Source organism: Tursiops truncatus, chromosome X (genome assembly GCF_011762595.2).
Source record: "Tursiops truncatus isolate mTurTru1 chromosome X, mTurTru1.mat.Y, whole genome shotgun sequence".
NCBI classification, from domain to species: Eukaryota; Metazoa; Chordata; class Mammalia; order Artiodactyla; family Delphinidae; genus Tursiops; species Tursiops truncatus.
Window position 1 is genome coordinate 28538386 of NC_047055.1, and position 19716 is coordinate 28558101.

General features: G+C 41.2%; 1 protein-coding gene across 1 annotated transcript; it reads right to left on the reverse strand.

Moving 5' to 3' along the window:
* Nucleotides 1-9557, reverse strand: UBE2A (ubiquitin conjugating enzyme E2 A). The gene is made up of 6 exons (XM_004329769.4): nucleotides 9340-9557; nucleotides 9120-9200; nucleotides 8701-8726; nucleotides 2732-2821; nucleotides 1642-1730; nucleotides 1-1298 (listed from the first exon to the last, which is right to left on the reverse strand). The coding sequence occupies exons 1-6, from the start codon at nucleotides 9381-9383 to the stop codon at nucleotides 1170-1172; spliced, it is 459 nt and encodes a 152-aa protein (XP_004329817.1). The 5' UTR covers nucleotides 9384-9557; the 3' UTR covers nucleotides 1-1169.
* Between the last annotated feature and the right edge of the window lie 10159 nt (nucleotides 9558-19716).

Consider the following 19716-nt stretch of genomic DNA (forward strand, 5'->3'; position numbering starts at 1 on the left):
AAATTTTAAGGTTATTTTTATTTACAAGTTTTGAAAAATGTACATTTTTTACATGGGTTACTTGTGCAAAGTTAAATTCAGAAGAGTGATAAATGCACAAAAGGTGACAATGGAACATCAGACAAAACAAGCTTTGTCCCACACTGCTACTTAAAGGTACTGTCAATCTGAAAGTATAAATATCCAAAGAAAGATTACAGACATTGACTTTAAGGTTCTTATAATACTGAAAGGGAGGAAGAAACTAAAGCATGCAGCATTGACAGAGGATTTGAGTGGAAAATAGTTTACCACAGACATGTTCCCTTCCTTGGGTTAATTAAAACTCTAAAAAAAAACAATGATTATAAATTTGTTCATCTAGGGTAGCACTGCTCCTTTAAAAGGATTAAAGGATCTCCAACCTTCCCTAGCTTAAAAACTAATGATTGTTTCCATTCCTCTGCTCCCACACCTCTTTAAAAAGTGAAAATCCAGAAGACTTCAGTATTCTGAATCTTAGCTTGGGTGTGTCCATTGAACACCTTGCAAGGAGAGGAAGTGTCAGTTACTATGCTGCACTCCTTTGGCTGAGCCCTTTAACATTCTCCTTCCTACCAGTACAAAACACAACTCATGTTAGTTTGATATTAGTATCATAGCCTTTTTAGCTTCCATTGGTCTTTCAAAATGAGTGTTTATGTGGATTTGTTTCCCTGTTTTCTATAGGCCATATTCCAAAAATTCACTTCTAAATCCAACAAAAGTGAAGGACCAGCCAGGGTGAAACTCTTCAATAATCATTCTGTTAAAAATAACATTCTGGTCATCAAGCTATGCATAAGCACCACTTGTAAATTCATTCATTTTAAAAGCTTAGTGTAAAGTACAGTAACACAATACTGCCATAAAACTGGAAATGAGATACAACAGAAAAGGAATTAATTAAGCATTAGTGACTTTTTGCACGTAACCCAGGTACAGTACATTTGATCTCACAGAGGGTGTTTTCTGATGTTTAAGGAGAGGGTAGAAGGGGTAGGAAAAGCCTGGCAAGGGAAGATGGAAACAGCACAACAGCTATTTTGCTTTTAATAAAGTAAATGTAATGACACTGATGAATAGGAAGGTGACAAACACATCAATATATATTTTTCTTATGACCAGCTGCTTCTTTTCCTGCACCCGGGTCAACAGTCACGCCAGCTCTGTTCTACTATCGCAGAAACACGTTTTTCATACTCCCGCTTGTTCTCCTGGTACAGCTGAGCAGCCTGGCTGTTTGCTGGACTATTGGGATTGGGTTCATCCAAAAGAGACTATAGAGACAATTTGTAAAAAGTCAGTTCCTCAATGCAAATATACATATACATATGGTTGGCTAAAAACTTTGTTCAGGTTTTTCGTACCATCTTATGCAAAACCTGAACGAACTTTCTGGCCAACCCAATATGTATATTCAACACACTCGAATTGTCCTAGGTAGCAGCTAAATTTGCTCTCTTAGCATAATAGTCTACAGTTACATTAATCTGCTAGTAGCTAGGCAAACGTGTATGTTTTCTGGTGGGTTAGGTCTTACCTACTTTTTACTTATGACTTTCAAAAACAATTGCTAATATAAACATATCAAAGGCCATAGTCACATTAAGGAAAATTCACCTGTATGGATGTTAAAATGGAAGACACATCATATGTTGGACTCCAACGGTTCTGAAGTATGTCCAGACATATACTACCATCTGCATAGACTAAGAGCATAGAAGTAGGTTATGTTAAACATAACAAAACCATTAAGGTTTTAATATCATAGTCAAGACAAACACAGTCAAGAATACTTTGCTTTTGAGGTTTAAAAAAGACTACTTAGCTGCCTCTTAGTTACCTTCCTAAAAGTGTCATAATCACTACTAGTGAAACAGGATGATCAGAGAATGTCAAACATAATCAGTATAAAACTGGAGGATACCTAATGCTTGTTATTCTGAAAAGACTGCCCTGTTATCCAGGAAACCACGCACAATTTTTAAGAGGGTTCCTCATCATTGATAGACTTATGGGAAATTCACTCCACTAAATTTTTAAACTTTATCTCCTATCTGAAATAACCAAGATAGCTCAGAGTTCACAAGGTTTCATTTTGGTGTGAAGATAAAAATATCTGATACCCTGGAAAATACATTATTAACCTGAATAAAAGGCAACTTGTTCTAGGCTTACTACTAGAAAAAAAAATAAAAGAGCAAAATAGTAAGTTAGAATCACCTGTGGCACTTTTCCAATATACCGTATACCTGGACTCAACCACAGAATCTGATATTCAGTGGGTCTGGAGTGGGGCCGGGACATCCATGGCTTTTAAATGTCCCACGCTAATGCTGATCTGCATCCAAAGCTGAAAACTATTGCTCTAAATGCTAGTGAAAATAATCACAACACAAAACTACCCCAATCTGGCCTTACATTAAAAGGAAACCTCAAGAACATCCTTATTTTTGTTTAGTAAGTAAATGATAAAATCATCAAAACCAGGAGGCTCTCAGATTCCAAGCAAAGGCAATGTCCCTTCACTGCTTCAGTTCTAGGACCACAGACCAAGACAGCAACAGACCACCATGAACAAGTTCAGCTTTCAGGAAACAGCAAGATGCCTAGACAAATACTCAGGTGCTACAGACAAATAGGAAATGTGGAATACCTCCCAAATAAACAGTGTAGTAGTTTGAAATACTGTATTAAAAGTGATACTTGCCATTTGGATGAAACATCTTAGAGACAAATCTAACCGTAGGTGGCTTATTCGGATATTCTTCAGTGAATTCTATTGTAAGCTTAAAGGTTCCTGTAATTAGAAAAGAAAGGGTTAAGAAAACCTACTTATCACTTTGTTCGGTAGTACTTTGTTTTTAATACTACATGACTTCTTTTTTCAAATATTATATGAAATAATGCAAAGATATAGAGTAGAGAGGAAAGAGACCAGGTAAGAGATACAGCTCCAGAGACTGCCCTAAAAATGGACAGACACTGTAAGAACCATCACTCAAAGGTGATTTGTTTTCTGTTTTTCCATTATTCTCCCCCAAACTTAAATACAGCCATTTAAAACTCAAAATTACTGCCTGCAGGATAACTTTAGCCACTGTACATTTTGAAGACATCCTTAAAATGACAAGCAACTAGAGCCAAAACGTGGCCTTCCTCCTTGAGAAGACTGAAAGACCTTAATAAAGGCCAATTTTAATCAGCTGTCATCTTAAATGGTGATTTTTAAATGCACTAGAAAGAATGAGAGCACAAAGTTCAAAAACCAATGCTAGAAATACAAATCAGTAATCAAATTATTTTTAAAATAGCAGGAAATAAGAAAAGTGTTCACTGGCTCCTCTTCATGTAATAGCAACTCTATAATGAAAACATAATTGAATGTAAGCCAGAAAAAACTTCACAGTCCCTCTTTGAAACCCTCAAGTATGACTCACAAGCTACTTCACTATAAAACCAACTCAATTATTCACACTAATGGTAGGAATTAATGGCAGAAATAATTAAAAAATCATATTAGATTGCATTCATGTCTCCAGTAAATTTCTTTCTAATGATGTTTACGCTACTATTGAAACAAATTATTTTTCTTGAATATGTGTCAACTAAGGTAGCAGGAGGCCCTAAAGTATACTAAGTTAACAGACTTATTTATAAGAAATGGACAAACTGGATCTCATTCAAGAATTGCTGGGGACTTCCCTGGCGGTCCAGTGTTTAGGACTCTGCGCTTCTACTGCAGGGGACACTGGTTCGATCCCTGGCCGGGGAACTAAGATCCCACATGCCCCACAGCACGCCCCCGCCCCCCACCAAAAAAGAATTGTTGGATGTTGTGATTTGGGGAAATTATTTTCTTCAAAATGTTATTTTTAATTGGGTTTAATAAATTCAAGAAAACAACTGGGCAATTGTTTTTTCCTGACTGAAATTTCTTGAACTAATCTTAAGGAATCAGTTATTATCTAAGGTGATGCACGTTCCACTATATTACTCTGGTCCATTTAATAAATTACTTATTCTAATACAATAGACCACACTTCAGATAGAGTATAATTTGTTACTGGTTCCTTCGAGTTAGCAATTTATTTCCTCCTTGCTTCCATTCCTCCTTTCCACTTAAGAAAAAAAGACTATAGGGCTTCCCTGGTGGCACCGTGGTTGAGAGTCCGCCTGCCGATGCAGGGGGCACGGGTACGTGCCCCGGTCCGGGAGGATCCCACATGCCACGGAGCAACTAAGCCCGTGTGCCACAAACTACTGAGCCTGTGCTCTACAGCCCGCGAGCCACAACTACTCAAGCCCGCGTGCCACAACTAATGAAGCCCACGTGCCTAGAGCCCGTGCTCTGCAACAAGAAGCCACCGCAATGAGAAGCCCGCGCACTGCAACGAAGAGTAACCCCCGCTTGCCGCAACTAGAGAAAGCCTGTGCAGCCACAAAAACCCAACGCAGCCAAATATAAATAAATAAATATATAAAAATTAAAAAATGCAACATATGGAGACATATTATATTCCCCAACTATAGTTACTCCCTAAACTTGAAAGTCAGATCTGAAGTTACTATGTATTATAACTAAGGACAAAAAGCAAAATATTTTGGAATGGATAAACATGCTATAGTCCATCAGAACACACTTCACCTTTATCACCACCTGGTCATAACTCTTCCTATTTTTGAGGAAGAAAGCATAGTTCTTTCTTTTCAGTTCTATGATATTATAATACGCAAGAAAAAGTGGGAATGAGTGTTAGTTCAAAACTCTGAGCTTCCTTATGTATCTCAAGTATAAACACATTTGGCTCAGTGTTGATACCCGCTTAAATTATAGCTTAGAGATTTATCATCAAGAAATTGCTCTAAAAAAACTGCTCTAAAATTGGGCAGATTTAATAGCATGCAGAGCTCCCAGGTACTTTAAATTAAAACCATCATTAAATATGATACCTAAAGGTGGTAAAGTCACACAGAAGGCAGGCGTAGGTGGAAACAGTGGAGTGCAGTGGGGCAGAGCAGAAGCTTTGCAGTCAGACAGATCTGGGTTCAAATCCTTGCTTTGCTACTTGCTAGTTATGAAACCTTTGGGGAAACTGCTCAACTTGAGTAAACCTCAAGTTCCTCATCTGTAAAATAGGGTTAATAATAGTACCTGCTACATAACATTGTTGTGAGGTTTAAATGAGGGAAAGATGCACAGTGACACAAAATAAGTGCTTCATAAATATTTTAGTTACAGTAATTCTACAGTTTCGTATCTCTAGACCCAGCTGAAGGAGGCAAAACCCAAAAATCCAAACTTCACTATCAGTAAGAAAAATACAATTAATGAATTCAAATATTAAATAGTACTTTCTTTCTGACCTACATCAATCACAGTGAAAGCAAGTTGAGTACATACGCTGGTGGCTCACAAAACCCTTGACTTGAACTTTCTGCCTAATGCTTGCCTAAAAGTTCAATAAGGTGGTTACCTAGCTACCAAAGAAGTTAATCAAGTCTTTAAGAACAGCTCATTTAATATCTTGAGAAGTGAAACCAAGATAATTTATATTCAATGTGAATATAAATTAGGAAGTACCTAAATCTTACTCAAAGCACACATTTAAAGGGATATTTCATACTTTTAGCCACCTTAAACAATGAGAACCTCTTTAGTACAACTCTCAATCCAATTTCTGAGGTCCAAAACAAATGTTAAGGAAATTTAAAATCTGAGAATTAATACTACGCAATCGAGACTAGAGCTTGTCCTCTGAATATTTAGAAGGCTAGGCTTTAAAATAATTGGAAACTGAAGCCTCACCATTGTTGTATACAATCTGTACTGATTTTTTTATCTTCCTGAGGAGGTCACAACATTGTAAGGAAAGTATAAATTAATCCATCTATGTATAGGGACCAGGAAAATTATATAAATGAGTTAAATGGCGGGTGTATGGCAATAGGGAGTGATATGGTTAAAGCAGAGAGTGTATGTTCTGTCTGTCACAAATTCAATTTTTTGAAAATATTGTATTGGCCAAAGAAAGCACCTCTGTAGGTGTTTCCTGCCATTTAGCCACCAGTCTGTGACCCCTGAGGAGAAAGCAAAGTACATGTACTTAAAAAATTCTTTTTGGATGACTGAAAAAAGTCTGATTTTTAAGATAATACCTAAATACTCTTCATCATAGGATTTATTTACCTTAAGAACACCCCTAGTGGACTTTGATTCATTTTTTTTAAAAGACACCAAATTCTTGAGAATACATCTATTATGAAAATCAAGTACTGGTATCTTACTGTGTCTATTAACAATTTTCAGATGATGTGATGGAGGATACATTGTTCCTTAACCTTCGTATTCAGCATACATACCAAGATATTTTATGAGGAAGTATTTCCCCCCAATGTTTTGTTTGGTAGTGTAAGCTCTTGGGAACATAGTCCTCTTACCTTCAAGTGTGTAAAGTTAAATCAAATACCTTTAAGAGTTCCTTTTCTTAAAATTTCATCTCTTTAACTAGGGTCTGGCTGTTCCAGAAACCTCCACTACAAATGGTTTACAAGGAAGCAGCAAAAGTAGTTTTGGAGCTGTTGATTTATATAACACATTGGCAACAGCAAAATCAACTATGCCACTTGTCCCTAATTGGGCCTTTCCAGTAAATTCCCTAACTGTAAATAACAGGGATTTTTAAATGGTCAAAAAATTTCTTGTAAACTTGGTCAGTGTTCTAGACACCTGAGGAAGCATCCATGGATAGCAGACTGCTCAAAAGAATGAATGAGAAAAGGGTACTGTCATTTAGCCTGAGTAATTCCTTTCAGCAATGTCAGGGTGGAGATACACATCATCAAAAAAAGAGCCAGTAATGTCAAGGGGGAAGGTCCAGGTAGATAATGGATTCCACAAGTACCTTTTCAACTCATACCACTTAAAACGAGAGAAGCACCCTTGAAATATTTAAGTTGCCAACCCCAGCAAAGTGGTGTACTAGTAATAAAGCTGTGCCCAGTGTAAAGCAGTCTGAGTAAAATCAGGAGGAAAAAAGAAGCCAATGAAAACAAAGCCTGCTGGAGCTAAAGCAAATACACAGCTAATCTGCACATAAAGCTTAAGTATGAAGAACTAGCACCAATCTAGTAGAGGAAAATTAAGCTTAGCTAGCTCTTGCTACAGATCAGGATCAGTTCAAATGATTTACTGCACCGAAGTATCAATAGTATGGCTTGAGGATCACACTCCCCTGCTGTCATTTCTTTTTATTGCAGCACTGAAGAGCAGTGATATCCACCCAGTGGGTGAAGGTAGAGAGGAAACTACAAGTATTTAGGCTATTGTCTACAGTCTTCTAGGGAAATGTGAGTGTTTGAGACAAATCATAGAATTGGTTAATATTGACCTACCTCACAACATCTTGTGGTTGGTAGCATCAAAAAGCAAACTGACTTGGCAACATAAGTTTGTACTTAGTAGTTTGCAGAAATGTTTTTGTTCCTGCCTTCAAACTGAGTTATGTGCATATGTGTGTGCATATGTGTACAATATCTCTCAAATGCTACGTGACCAAAGGAAGGTAAGTCATTGAGAAAAAAATAACAGAAAGATCCTTTTCTTTTTAAAAATACCTCAAGATATTAAAGATGTCGATTAGTAGTTCAAATACTTTTAATCATCTTTTTAAATGTATTAAGCTTTCAAAAACAATTAACTACATACACACAAACACACACACACACATAACTGAATGCACTAAAACTATATCAATGTTAATTTCCTGGTTGTGCATAGTCATTCAAGATGACTTGTTACCAAAGGGGCGGGGGCGCAGGTGAAGGGTATACAAGGTCTCTCTGTAATATTATTTATTACAACTGCACATGAACCTATAATTATCTCAAAATAGGAAGCTTTAAAAAATCCTTAAAAAGCAACTAACGTGTGTTTTTAAAGGTCAAACCTAAACCCATTAAAAATCAGGTAACTATAAGTACATGTAGTACCTTGAAGTAGGTTGGACACTGGTCAAGACAGTACATTAAGGCTCCCCTCAACTGTGAAACTGCTTTGAGATACTGACCATCAAGTCTTGATAAAAGCACATACTGAAAACTCATTTAAAAATTAGAAACATTATGCTCAAACTGGCTATTAAAGGTGCCATTAAAGACCATCTTAAAGCAGTGAGGCTGACAGGCACTCAATGCCAGACGGTAGAAACCAGACAATTGTGTGCAAGGGATTCTTGCATCCATTCAACATCCAACAAACACACATTAAGCACCTGCTGAACACAGTTCCCGCCCTTGTGAAGAATTCTGAATCAAATGGTCCCTGGGGTCTCTGAGCCTATCAGCAAGTGGTTGGGTTGACACTTACTCAGTATCTTGATGGGGGGCTGAATTTAGCAGGATCACAGCCCAAACCTCACAGACCCTTAACATCAGTGGTATGATGCTCCTTTTACTGCCTTACCCAGATTTTTTTTTAAGAAGCAATAAAAAAGATGCAGTTCTAGTCAAGCGGACAATAGCCAGAACAACCTGCCACAGATTGGATTCCACTCAAGCCTTTAGTAGGCAGAGGCTAGGGAGAAGCGGGTTCCTAAGTAGGAGGCACTTCCAGGATGACTGGGAACCCTTTCCCCAGATGATCAGGCTCCTGAAAGGTGGGTAAAGAAACTCTCTTACCATCCTCAAACGGGGTCCCTTCAGGCCTGCAACACAGAGAAAAAACAATCAGTTCCCGCTTCGGGGCTCCCCTCTCCCCGATTCATCTGAGGAGATGGCTATTACGAGCCCTGCTCGCTCCACCGCTGGTAAACCACCGCTTCCCGGGTCGCAAAACCACTACCAGCAGAGGTCTGGGGCTCAGAAATCCCGGGCAGGCCGCCGCGCCGAAGCGCCACCACTCCCCGCCCCGCCCCCCTTAGTACCCCAAATGGTTCCCCTGGCAGCGGGAACCGAGCTAATCGAGGCACAGGCTCCGGGGAGGCGCCTAGGCCCAGCCAGCCCCAAACACTCTCCCTCTGCCCCCGCCTCCGCACCGGGCCGGTCTCGGAGGGCACATGCGTCCCTAGCCCTCGCCGCCACCCGGAACGCAGACTCACCCAAAAATGACCGCGTTCCAAACCATTATGTTGTTCTCGGATGGAGCCCCGCTGACTCCGGCTGGAGGATCCTCCTGCAACCTTCAAGGAAACAGACAGGGGGCCCGAGATCCGGCACCCGCTCGCGCCGCCAGCCGCCCCGCCGCCCGCCCGGCCCTCCGCCGGCCCCGCCCTGCGCCCCGGCCGCAGCCCCCGGACCCCGGCGTCCCGGGCGGGTTACCTCTTGAAGTCCCTCATGAGGCGCCGCCGAGCCGGGGTGGACATGTCTCTAGCGGGGTCAGGGGTGGGGCATACACCGAGCTCTCGCGTCCCCGCGGGCGGTAAGGCGGCCGAGGAGGCTGAGGAAGCTGAAGGAACCGAGGGGGACGCTCCCAGAGGAACTGCACTGCCTCTCCGAAGTCGAGGGTCTGTCTGGCGCCGACTGAGCACCACCCCTGAGTAGACGGGGGCTGAACCAACCTAGAAGGAAAGGGCGGGGGTGGAACGCCGATCGCCGGACAGGCCGTACCAAGACGGGGCGGGGGGGGGGGACGGAAAGTTGCTTAGGTCATTAAACCCGGGCGGGAGGCGGGGGTGTGGTGAGAGGCGAGCTGCGGGCCGCACGTAATTGCCTGGAACTCACTAGGATCGGGTGGTGGAAGGGGGTGCACCTCTATTTGCCAATTCTAAGACGAACCCTGGGAAGCTCTTTTCTGTTTTCCTTTTTCTTTTCCCTTTCTTTCTGTTTTTTTTTTTTTTTTTTTTTTTTGAGATCAGATCACTTATTAAAGTGAGCACAGTGGCTGAGGGGGGAGAAGAACGATGGAAGTCCCAATCTCGAGATCTCGAGGTGGGAGTGGGTGGAGGCAAAACCGGTTGTCCAAAAGCCGGAAGTCTAGGGGACACACCCCCTGCGGACACGGGAGACTAGGGAGGATGTGTGACTGCTTAAAATGACTGAAAATCCAAAGAATAAATCGACCTCGACTATGAGGTCGAGGGTCCCTTCTCTATGGAATGTGGGTCCGTTCTCTATGGGGTGAATGTGCGGGATTTGGGTCCCAACATTTAGGCCAATGATCACCCCCAAAGCGGAATGAAGTGGTGTTGTGTGTCCTGGGGGAGGGAATGAGAGCTGCAGGCGAGCAGAATGAGGCTTTAGCTTTGGGCACTCACAATTTGGCTCTGGAACCACATTTCCCCTTGGCAGTTCAACAAGCCAAGCAGCTAATATATGTTCAGAAGAGTCCAAGGTATGAGAATATCCGACTGCAGAGAATTGGAAGAGCAGTGAGTCTGAAGTAAAGTAACGGTAAGATGCACGTGAAAAAGCTGCAGGTTGCAGGGAAGAGTCACAGTTAGTATGTGGACCTGCAAAAGCAATAACAGTTTTAAAGAATATTTTTTAAAAGGTCAACCCAAGGGCTTCCCTGGTGGCGCAGTGGTTGAGAGCCCGCCTGCCGATGCAGGGGACACGGGTTCGTGCCCCGGTCCGGGAGGATCCCACATGCCGCTGAGCGGCTGGGCCCGTGAGCCATGGCCACTGAGCCTGCGCGTCCGGAGCCTGTGCTCCGCAACGGGAGAGCCCACAACAGTGAGAGGCCCGCGTACCGGGGGAAAAAAAAAAAAAGTCAACCCAAAATAACATAGAAGGTAGGCAAAATACTCATTTAAGGATTTTTGAAAATATGAGAAAGGTAGGTTTGGGTTAAGTCATGGAGAGTTTTGAATGCCAAGCTAATGGCTTCCTTGGAAGGTGGTTGAGCAGAAAAGCGACATGATCAGAGCTGTGCTCATCAGAGATGGGTCCCAGGACAGCAACTAGGAGACTCTTGAAGTATTCCAGGTGAGAGATACTGAACCAGGCAAAGACAATAAACATGGAAAGGAGGGGATAAATGGAGAGGACCTGGCAACAGATAGAATGTGGGGGCAAGAGAGAGAAAGGAGTCAACTATGGCTCAAGTTCTGGGGACTTCCCTGGCGGTCCAGTGGTTAGGGCTCCGCGCTTCCACTGCAGGGGGCACAGGTTCGATCCCTGGTCCGGGAACTAAGATCCCACAAGCCCCACGGCGCACTGCAGTGTGGTGTGGCCAAACAAACAAACAATGGCTCAAGTTCTAACCTCCAAGATAATTGGGGGTTTGAAGGTGCCATTACCAGAATTACAGAATAGAGAGGGAGGGGCAGTTTTGGGAGAGGACATTTGGGGACTTACTGAATTCATGGGACTAGTGAGACATTCGCATGAAGATGTCCAGAAGATATCAGATGTGCAGGAAATTGTTTTTAACATGGGAGGCAGGAGGCACTTGACAGTGGTAGTGATTCTAGCTGCTGCTTTACAACAAGTACTCTCATGGCCAAGGATTTATATCTCCCATTAACTCCAACGTATCAGTTAAGGCAAATCTCCCTAATAGCATCACATTATGGCTGTGATGGGAAGGGGTTACAAAAATAAATTAAAAACCTCCTTTTCCTCTAATCTAGGAGCTTGCAGTCTACTAATACGCACATATGAAATCAACAAAAGCAAGGTCTACGAAAGCAAGTGCGTTAGTTTTCTATTGATGTTTAACAAATTACCACAAGCTGTTAGCCAACTTCAGTTCCTTGTGGCTGTAAGACTGAAGGCCCCATTTCCTCAGTGGCTGCCAGCTGGGGACCAGTCTCAGCTCCTAGAGGTTACCTGCATACCTTGCCACGTGGCCTACTCCATCTTCAAAGCCAGCAATAGAGAATTTCTCTCCCATCAGATCCCTCTCACGCTTTTTTTTTTTAACGTATATATATTTTTTCATCTCACAGTTTGAATCTCTTTCTTCAGGAAGAGCCCAGTTCACTTTAAGGCCTTATCTGATTAGGTCAGGCCCACCCCAGATAATCTCCTGATCCTAAAATCATCTGATTTGGGACCTTAATTACGTCTACAAATTTGCCTCATAGCAGAACCTAGATTAGTGTTTGACTGAATAGCTGAAAGAAGTGACCAGAAATCTTGAGGAAGGGGGTGGCATCTTAGAATTCTCCCTCCAGAGCAGCAGCAAGATACATAGCAGAAACATGTGAATCCACAGATGCTGAGGGGCTGTACAGCAAGGGAATCATCAGTCTGGTGGGGTTAGAAGAAGCTTCCTGGAATGGGTCTATTTCAAAGTTGTTTCAGAAGAGATGAAAGCAGGGCTTGGGAGGGAGAAACTCAAGCAGTTTCTATGAGGGCAACAGCACGAGCATGGACATGGAGCTTAACCAGGATCTGGGGATAGTGGGCAGATTAGAGTGGCTAATGCAGACCGACGAGACCTTGGCTTGGAAAAGTGAGGATGACAGAAGTTAATTAAATGCCCTCAAATGCGAGGATGAGGAATTTAGGCTTGATAGGCAGCTTTTGTAGGTGTTTGAGTCCAAGAGAGATGTACTGAAAACATCCTACTGAGAAGCAGCATATAATGTACTGGAGAGGAGGAGAGGGTCTGGGAGGCTCCTGGATATAAGGGACTGGGTATAAATGTCTAAAACTCATTGAAGGCTAGAGATGTGTTTGAGTTTGTTGCAGGCCTGTTTTCTGCAACTCCTTTGCTGTATAGCTAAGGAATAGCTCTTTGACTACCTAATGAGGAAAAATCAAGAGCATGAACCGAAGCAGTTTGGAAGCCCTGGGGCACCGGGATGTGGGGAGAGTGTTCCCTGACTGCACAATGGAATTGCTTTGCAGGAACGCTGTGCCCTCACATTCCCCATCAGAAGCAGGGTTGTCATAGCAAGCAGCACACAGAAGATTGTTCTCCAGCACAGGCGATTATAGGGCTGGAATATACTAACTATAGCAGAGCTGGCCGAGCATCCCTTCCACCCCATTCTCACCTTGACATCTTGAAGAAATACCCTCTTCACAGGCAAGCATCCCCCCTTCCCCCCAAGAACAGGGGTCAAGAAACTAGAGGTCCTTTTCAATTTAAAGAAAAGTGTGTTAGCAATGCAGCTGCAGAGAAGATTAAAAATTCCGAATTGTTCAGAGGCAAGGATCTGAGCATTTTCCTAAAAGGGAGGAAAAATATGGGACTATATGACTAGGGAAATTGTGGAATTTTGTTCTTGTTTTCAAAATGCAGAATAGATTGTGATTTTCCTCGACTATTTGGGGTTGGAGAGAGAAACCAAATAAAATATCATTTCCTGCCTTATGAGGCTGGGAGTTTGTATTTCTGTTAGCCAGTGAAGGCAAGGAATTTTATTTTTCTATAGTTCCCACTTCTATCAATAAAATTCAGTACAAATGACAACCAAGGAACAACAGAAAATAAAATCAAAAGATTTTTCTTGACTCCAATAATCTTGGAAGACAAATCAAGAGGATCACCTACACAGGAGACACCAGTGGTCACAGTGTGTGTTCTTGGCAGTAAAGGTAGTAGTATGCTGTCCATTTATAGCCCCTAGAACACAAGGAGAGAAAGAGATAGGGGGAGGGAGAGAGGAGAGAGAAATGGTGAAGCTTAGAGAAATGGGGAAATTAGGGCCATGAACATAGGCTTTCACTACCTGCTGAACTGCTGAATAGAGGAAAACAAAGGCATGGCTGAATAATGCACCCCTCCTCAAGATCTCCATGTGCTAATCTCCATGTCCTAAACCTGTGAACATGTTACCTTATATGGCAAAAGGGACTTTGCAGATGTGATTAAATTTAGAATCTTGAGATACGGAGATTATCCAGGATTAAACAGGTGGCCCTGATAATAATCACATGGGTCCTTATAAAAGGAAAGGAGGAGTCTGAATTCAGAGAGAAGGCCCTGTGATGATGGCAGTAGAGATTGGAGTGATGCAGCTACCAGCCGAGGAGCCAAGGGTTGCTGGCAGCCTCTAGAAGCTGGAAGAGGCAGAGAATGACTTTTCCACTGGAGCCTCTAGGAGCAATCAGCCTGGATGACACCTTGACTTTAGACCAGTGAGATTGATTTTGGACTTCTGATCTCCAGAACCCTAAGATAACAAATTGAATTTTCTTAAGCCACTGAGTTTGTGGTAGTTTGTTACAGCAGCAAAAGGAAACTAATACAAATGGCTACAGTGTTGCACATGAGAATTCAAACAAATCAGCCACATCCACCAGCAAACTACAACCGAATCCAGCCTGCCAGCATTCCCCCTATGGCCTGCAGGCTAAGAGTGTTTTTCTGTATTTTTAAACGGTTGAAAAAAAAATCAAAGGAAGAATAGTATTTAATCATATTTCATGACACATGAGGATGACATGAAATTCAAATTTCAATGTCCATAAATAAAGTTTTCACTATGGCTGCTTTCGTGCTGCAATAGCAGAGTGGAGTAGCTGTGACAGAAAGTGTATGTGGTGCTCTCATCACTTCCCACTGTTGGTCGGTACACTACGAACCATGGTGACACAGTTATATCTCAACAGCATTTTGGGTACCACTCGTATCACTTGTGTTTTGGCATTATTATTATTTTTTTATTACAAGTGCATACCTAGCATGTCAAAACAAGAAAATAAAAGTGGATTTTGAATGTTGTGCTTTTAAGGCACAGTGGAGTGTAGATTACTTGGTCATCAATTTAGATGTCAAAACACTGTGTTTATTACACAATGACGCTGTAGCATGGCTAAAAGAATATGATATACATCGACATTACAAAACTAAATGCTCATTACAATGTTCCCAGTTCACAGGAAAGCAATGGTTAGAAAAATTAGAAAGTTTAAAATAGAATATCTTACCATAGCAAAATGCTTCACAAAAATTAAAAATGAAAATGAGGTTGCTGCCAAAGTAAGTTTCTGAGTGGCTCATTTGTTAGCCAAGCAAGGAAAGCCATCTACTGATGGTGAGTTAATTAAATCGTGTTTGATTGCAGAAGCCAAAGAAATGTGTCCAGGGAAAATAAACTTTTTAAAGACTATTAGCCTTTCACCAAGAACAGCAGCTCAAAAAGTTGAGGACATTGGAAGCAACATCAATAGTCATTTAAAAAGCAGGGCAAATTATTTCAAGTGGTTTTCCTTGTCTCTTTATAAGTTGACAGATCTTAATAATACTCCTCAGATGTTGTTGTTTATTTGAAGAGTCAATGCTGAGTTTAAAACGATGGAAGAATTGGCCTGTATGGATAATCTGTAGATGATGGCAAATGAGAATATTTTCAAAAAAGTCAAGAGACCACTAATTCAATACAACCTGAAGCAGAATCTGCTAAGATGCATTTCAAACATGTATGAAGAAGAAAAAGGCTTAGCTGGACAAATGTACAAAGCTTGCGAAAATGTAAGTTGTTTAAATCCTATAGTTATTTGTTACATGTTATTGAACAGCAGGTACTTCGCAGGAAAATATTTTAATCTATCTTGTGTTATTCAACCATTCGTGTCAACGGTGAACTTCATTCACTCTCATGGACTAAACCATTGTCAATTTCATGAATTTTTGTCAGAAAAAGAGGCTGAATATTCTGACTTGCCCTACCAACAGCAGTTCAACAACTTAGCAGTTATAAGGTTTTTTGTTGTTGTTTTGTTTGTTTGTTTTTGTATTTTTATAGCTCGTGGCTGGGATTGAGAATTTTCTGAGCCAGAAGAATCACCCTCAACCACTATTATTGAACACTGAATGGAATTAGCTTCTGCTGTAGAGGTAACAATGTTACTTAATAAATTTAACCTAAACTTACAAGGCAAAACGCTGCTTACATGTGAAATTTATACTGCAGTGAAATCACTTCGATGACAACTGACAGTTTTTGAACCACAAGTAATGTCTAGTTACTTAATTGCTTCCCGTGCTGTCAAATGTTAAAACAAAAAAATCAAGATTTGCAATCCCACACAAATTTGCAGTGGATATCTTTTCTGAGCTCAGATTACAGTTCCAGTGGTGCTTTTTGGACCCTGATGCAAGTGCAAAGGAAATTTCTGTATTTCAAAAGCAATTTAACTGTGCAGTTGAGGAGCTTCCACCTAAACTTCAGTTGGAATTGATTATTCTGCAATGTAACAACATACTGAAAGGCAAATGTCAAGAGAAGAATCTGATAGAATTCTATAAGTGCCATCTAAGAGATGAATATGCTCAATTAAAACTCAGATGCCTGTGGATTTTTTTTTACATGCCTATGAAGCCAGTTCTCTTAAACTAGAATTGGATTCATAAGCATGTAACCTGTACAATTGCATAGAGCTCTGCTTTCAGAAGGACCTTGCATTTGACTTAATGCTCAATTGTCACCATTTTGCAATTCTTTTTTTAAAAATTTATTTATTTATCTGTCTATTTATTTTTGGCTGTGCCGGGTCTTAGTTGCGGCACGTGGGATCTTCACTGCAGCATGTGGTATCTTTTAGTTTTGGCATGTGGGCTCTTAGTTGCAGCATGCATGTGAGATCTAGTTCCCCGACCAGGGATTGAACCCAGGCCCTCTGCATTGGGAGCATGGAGTCTTACCCACTGGACCACTGGGGAAGTCCGGAGGTGCCTGTGGATTGATATCAGTATATGGCAGTACTTATCTGTGTTAAGATTTTTCTCAAAGATGAAATACATAAATCTCATTACAGATAAGCATTAATGGATAAATATATGTAACAGATTTTTTATTAAGACCTTTATTAACAGGTGCTTGCAGTTTGTTAACTCTTAAAAAAATCAAGTTGTAAACTTTTATTACAGATTAAAAGTGAGGTTCCTAAAAACCTTGACCAATTGAAACAAGTTAAAAACCTTTAAAAATATATTGAAAAAAAAAACAAAAACAGGGGAATTCCCTGGCGGTCCAGTGGTTAGGACTCTGCGCTTCCACTGCGCTTCCAGGGCACAGGTTCCACCCCTGGTCGGGGAACTAAGATCCCACATGCTGCGCGGCACGGCCAAAAATAATAATAATAATAAGTGTATTGAGATTGTAACTGATCTGATGATAGGAAACACTCACTTTGAACCCTAATTAAGTGAAATATTATCCTCTCCATAAAAGAATGCCATTCTTATTAGGAGATCTGTATTATGCAAAAATTATACTCAGTTATTATTATATTTTGAATTTCATTGATAAAACATTTGTGGAAATTTGTTTTCTCTCGTTATATAAGTACCTACATAATGTTCTTGATTTTTCCTCTTGGCTCTCAAAGGCTAAAATATTTACTCTCTAGCCCTTTACCCACCCCTGCGCTTGACTGAGCCACTTAAGGGAGGGAGACTATTTATAATTGATCACTATGCAACCAGTATGTAGCACAGTGCCTAACACACAGTAGAAGATCAATAAATACTATTATAAAGAACATAGAATCATAGGGATGACACTGGACTAATATCTAAGGAGCAAACGCTATGATTCTTTAAGACTTGACATTTCTTTTCTACTTTATTAACTCATGTTCATTTGAGGGCTAGCAGATTGCTTTAAATTCTCATTGGTTTACATCTTGTGTATCTTGAATACTACACTTCTTCCAGCTAACCTGTCAGTTTTCTGGTCACCAGCTCCTGCTTCCTTCAGTAAGTTCTCTGTTAAAAATCCACTATTTTGGTGTCATCACTTGAAGCTATCCAATATAAACTGTCTCAGTGTCTTTATTCTGGATTGCCCCAGGCTCTGGTCCTCCACAGAGAGCATTTTGGGAGAGTTTCTGGGTTGAGGAAGGAAGGGTGGAAGATGTTCCCTAAACCTGTGGCAAATGGGATCATTAAGATGCCTCTATTTGCAAATCATTTACATGATTAAGGTCTAGTATCCAAAAATACATAACGAACTCTCACAATTGAACAATATAATAATAACCCAATTAAAAATGGGCAAAGGATTGGAATAGACATTTCTCCAAAGAAGATAAGCATGTGAAAAGGTGCTCAGTATCATTAACCATCAGAGAAAGGCAAATCAAACTCACGGTGAGATACCACTTCACACTCACCAGGATGGCTGTAATAAAAAAGACAAAGATAATTATTGGTGAGGACGTGAAGAAATCAGAACCCCACATACATTGCTGGTGGTAAATGTAAAACGTAAAATAATAAACTTGCTTTAGAAAACACTCTTAGCAGTTCCTCAAAAAGTTAAACATAAGGTTATCATATGACCCAGCAATTCCACTCTTAAGTAAACACCCAAGAGAACATACGTCCTCACAAAACATAAAAGCTAGAAACACATGTTCTCACAAAAACCTGGACACCAATGTCCATAGCAGCACTACTCTTTATATCACAAAAATGGAAACAACCCAATTGTCCACCAACTGATGAATGAATAAACACAATGTGGTATATCCATACAACAGAATATTATTCAGTCATAAAAAGGAATGAAGTTCCTTTTTACCGATTCATTACTACTTTTTTACTGATTCATGGTACAACAGGGTTGAACCTTGAAAACATAAGTGAAAGAAGCCAGATACCAACAGCCACATATTATATGATTTCATTCATATGAAATGTCCAGAAGAGGCAAATCCAGAGAGAGAAAGTTAGATTAGTAGTTGCCAGTGGCTGGGAAAAAGGTGGGGAGAGTGACTGCTAAGGGATATGGGATTTCTTTTGGGGATGATGAAATATTAGGTAGTGGTGATAGTTGCAAAACTCTGTGAATGTGCTAAAACCCACTGAATTATACACTTTAAAAGGGTGAATTATGGGACTTCCCTGGTAGCTCAGTTGTTAAGGATCCACCTGCCAATGCAGGGGACACGAGTTCAAGCCCTGGCCCGGGAAGATCCCACATGCTGCGGAGCAACTAAGCCCATGCGCCATAACTACTGAGCCTGCGCTCTAGAGCCCGTGAGCCACAACTACTGAGCTTGCGCGCCACGACTACTGAAGCCCTCGCGCCTAGAGCCCATGTTCTGCAACAAAGGGAAGCCACTGCAGCGAGAAGCCCACGCACCGCAACAGAGTAGCCCCTCTAGCTGCTAAAGAAAGCCTGTGTGTAGCAACGAAAACCCAACACAGCCAAAAAATAAATTAATTTTTTAAAAAGGGTAAATTATGTTATGTGAATTATATCTCAATTTTTTTTTTTTTCGGTACGCGGGCCTCTCACTGCTGTGGCCTCTCCAGCTGCGGAGCACAGGCTCCGGACGCGCAGGCTCAGCGGCCATGGCTCACGGATACAGCTGCTCCGCGGCATGTGGGATATTCCTGGACCGGGGCACGAACCAGTGTCCCCTGCATCGGCAGGCGGACTCTCAACCACTGCGCCACCAGGGGAGCCCTAGATCTCAATTTTTAACATTCCTCTACTTCATTAGGTATTCATCCTGAATACAGCCAATCAAAATCATATTTAGAGGCACACCTAAACTCTGTATCATGCATATAAAGTGTAAATAGTTCTTTCTTATATCTAGTTATATATATATGTATATATGCATATACATACGTATACGTGTATAGAAATATAAATGAATAATTTAAATTATTAAGTGTCCCAAGTAAAGCAGTCCCAGAGAACTTAGGTCAGGTTCTGGGAGGCTCACGATGCATCTTAGCCTGATGGTACGGCCGGTAAGCTCACACAACTACTATGGACGCTTGACCAGCCTACGTAGGGGAGATTCGCTACGAGTGGATGACGTCATTTCTGCGCGACTCTT

Excerpts from the sequence above, each read along its gene's own strand:
- UBE2A (XM_004329769.4), bottom strand. The coding sequence starts at position 9,383 with ATGTCCACCCCGGCTCGGCGGCGCCTCATGAGGGACTTCAAGAG. Across the intron at positions 8,727-9,119 it reads TGGAACGCGGTCATTTTTGG|GCCTGAAGGGACCCCGTTTG; the intron begins GTGAGTCTGCGT and ends TCTGTGTTGCAG. Across the intron at positions 1,731-2,731 it reads TAAGATGTTTCATCCAAATG|TCTATGCAGATGGTAGTATA; the intron begins GCAAGTATCACT and ends CTATGCTCTTAG.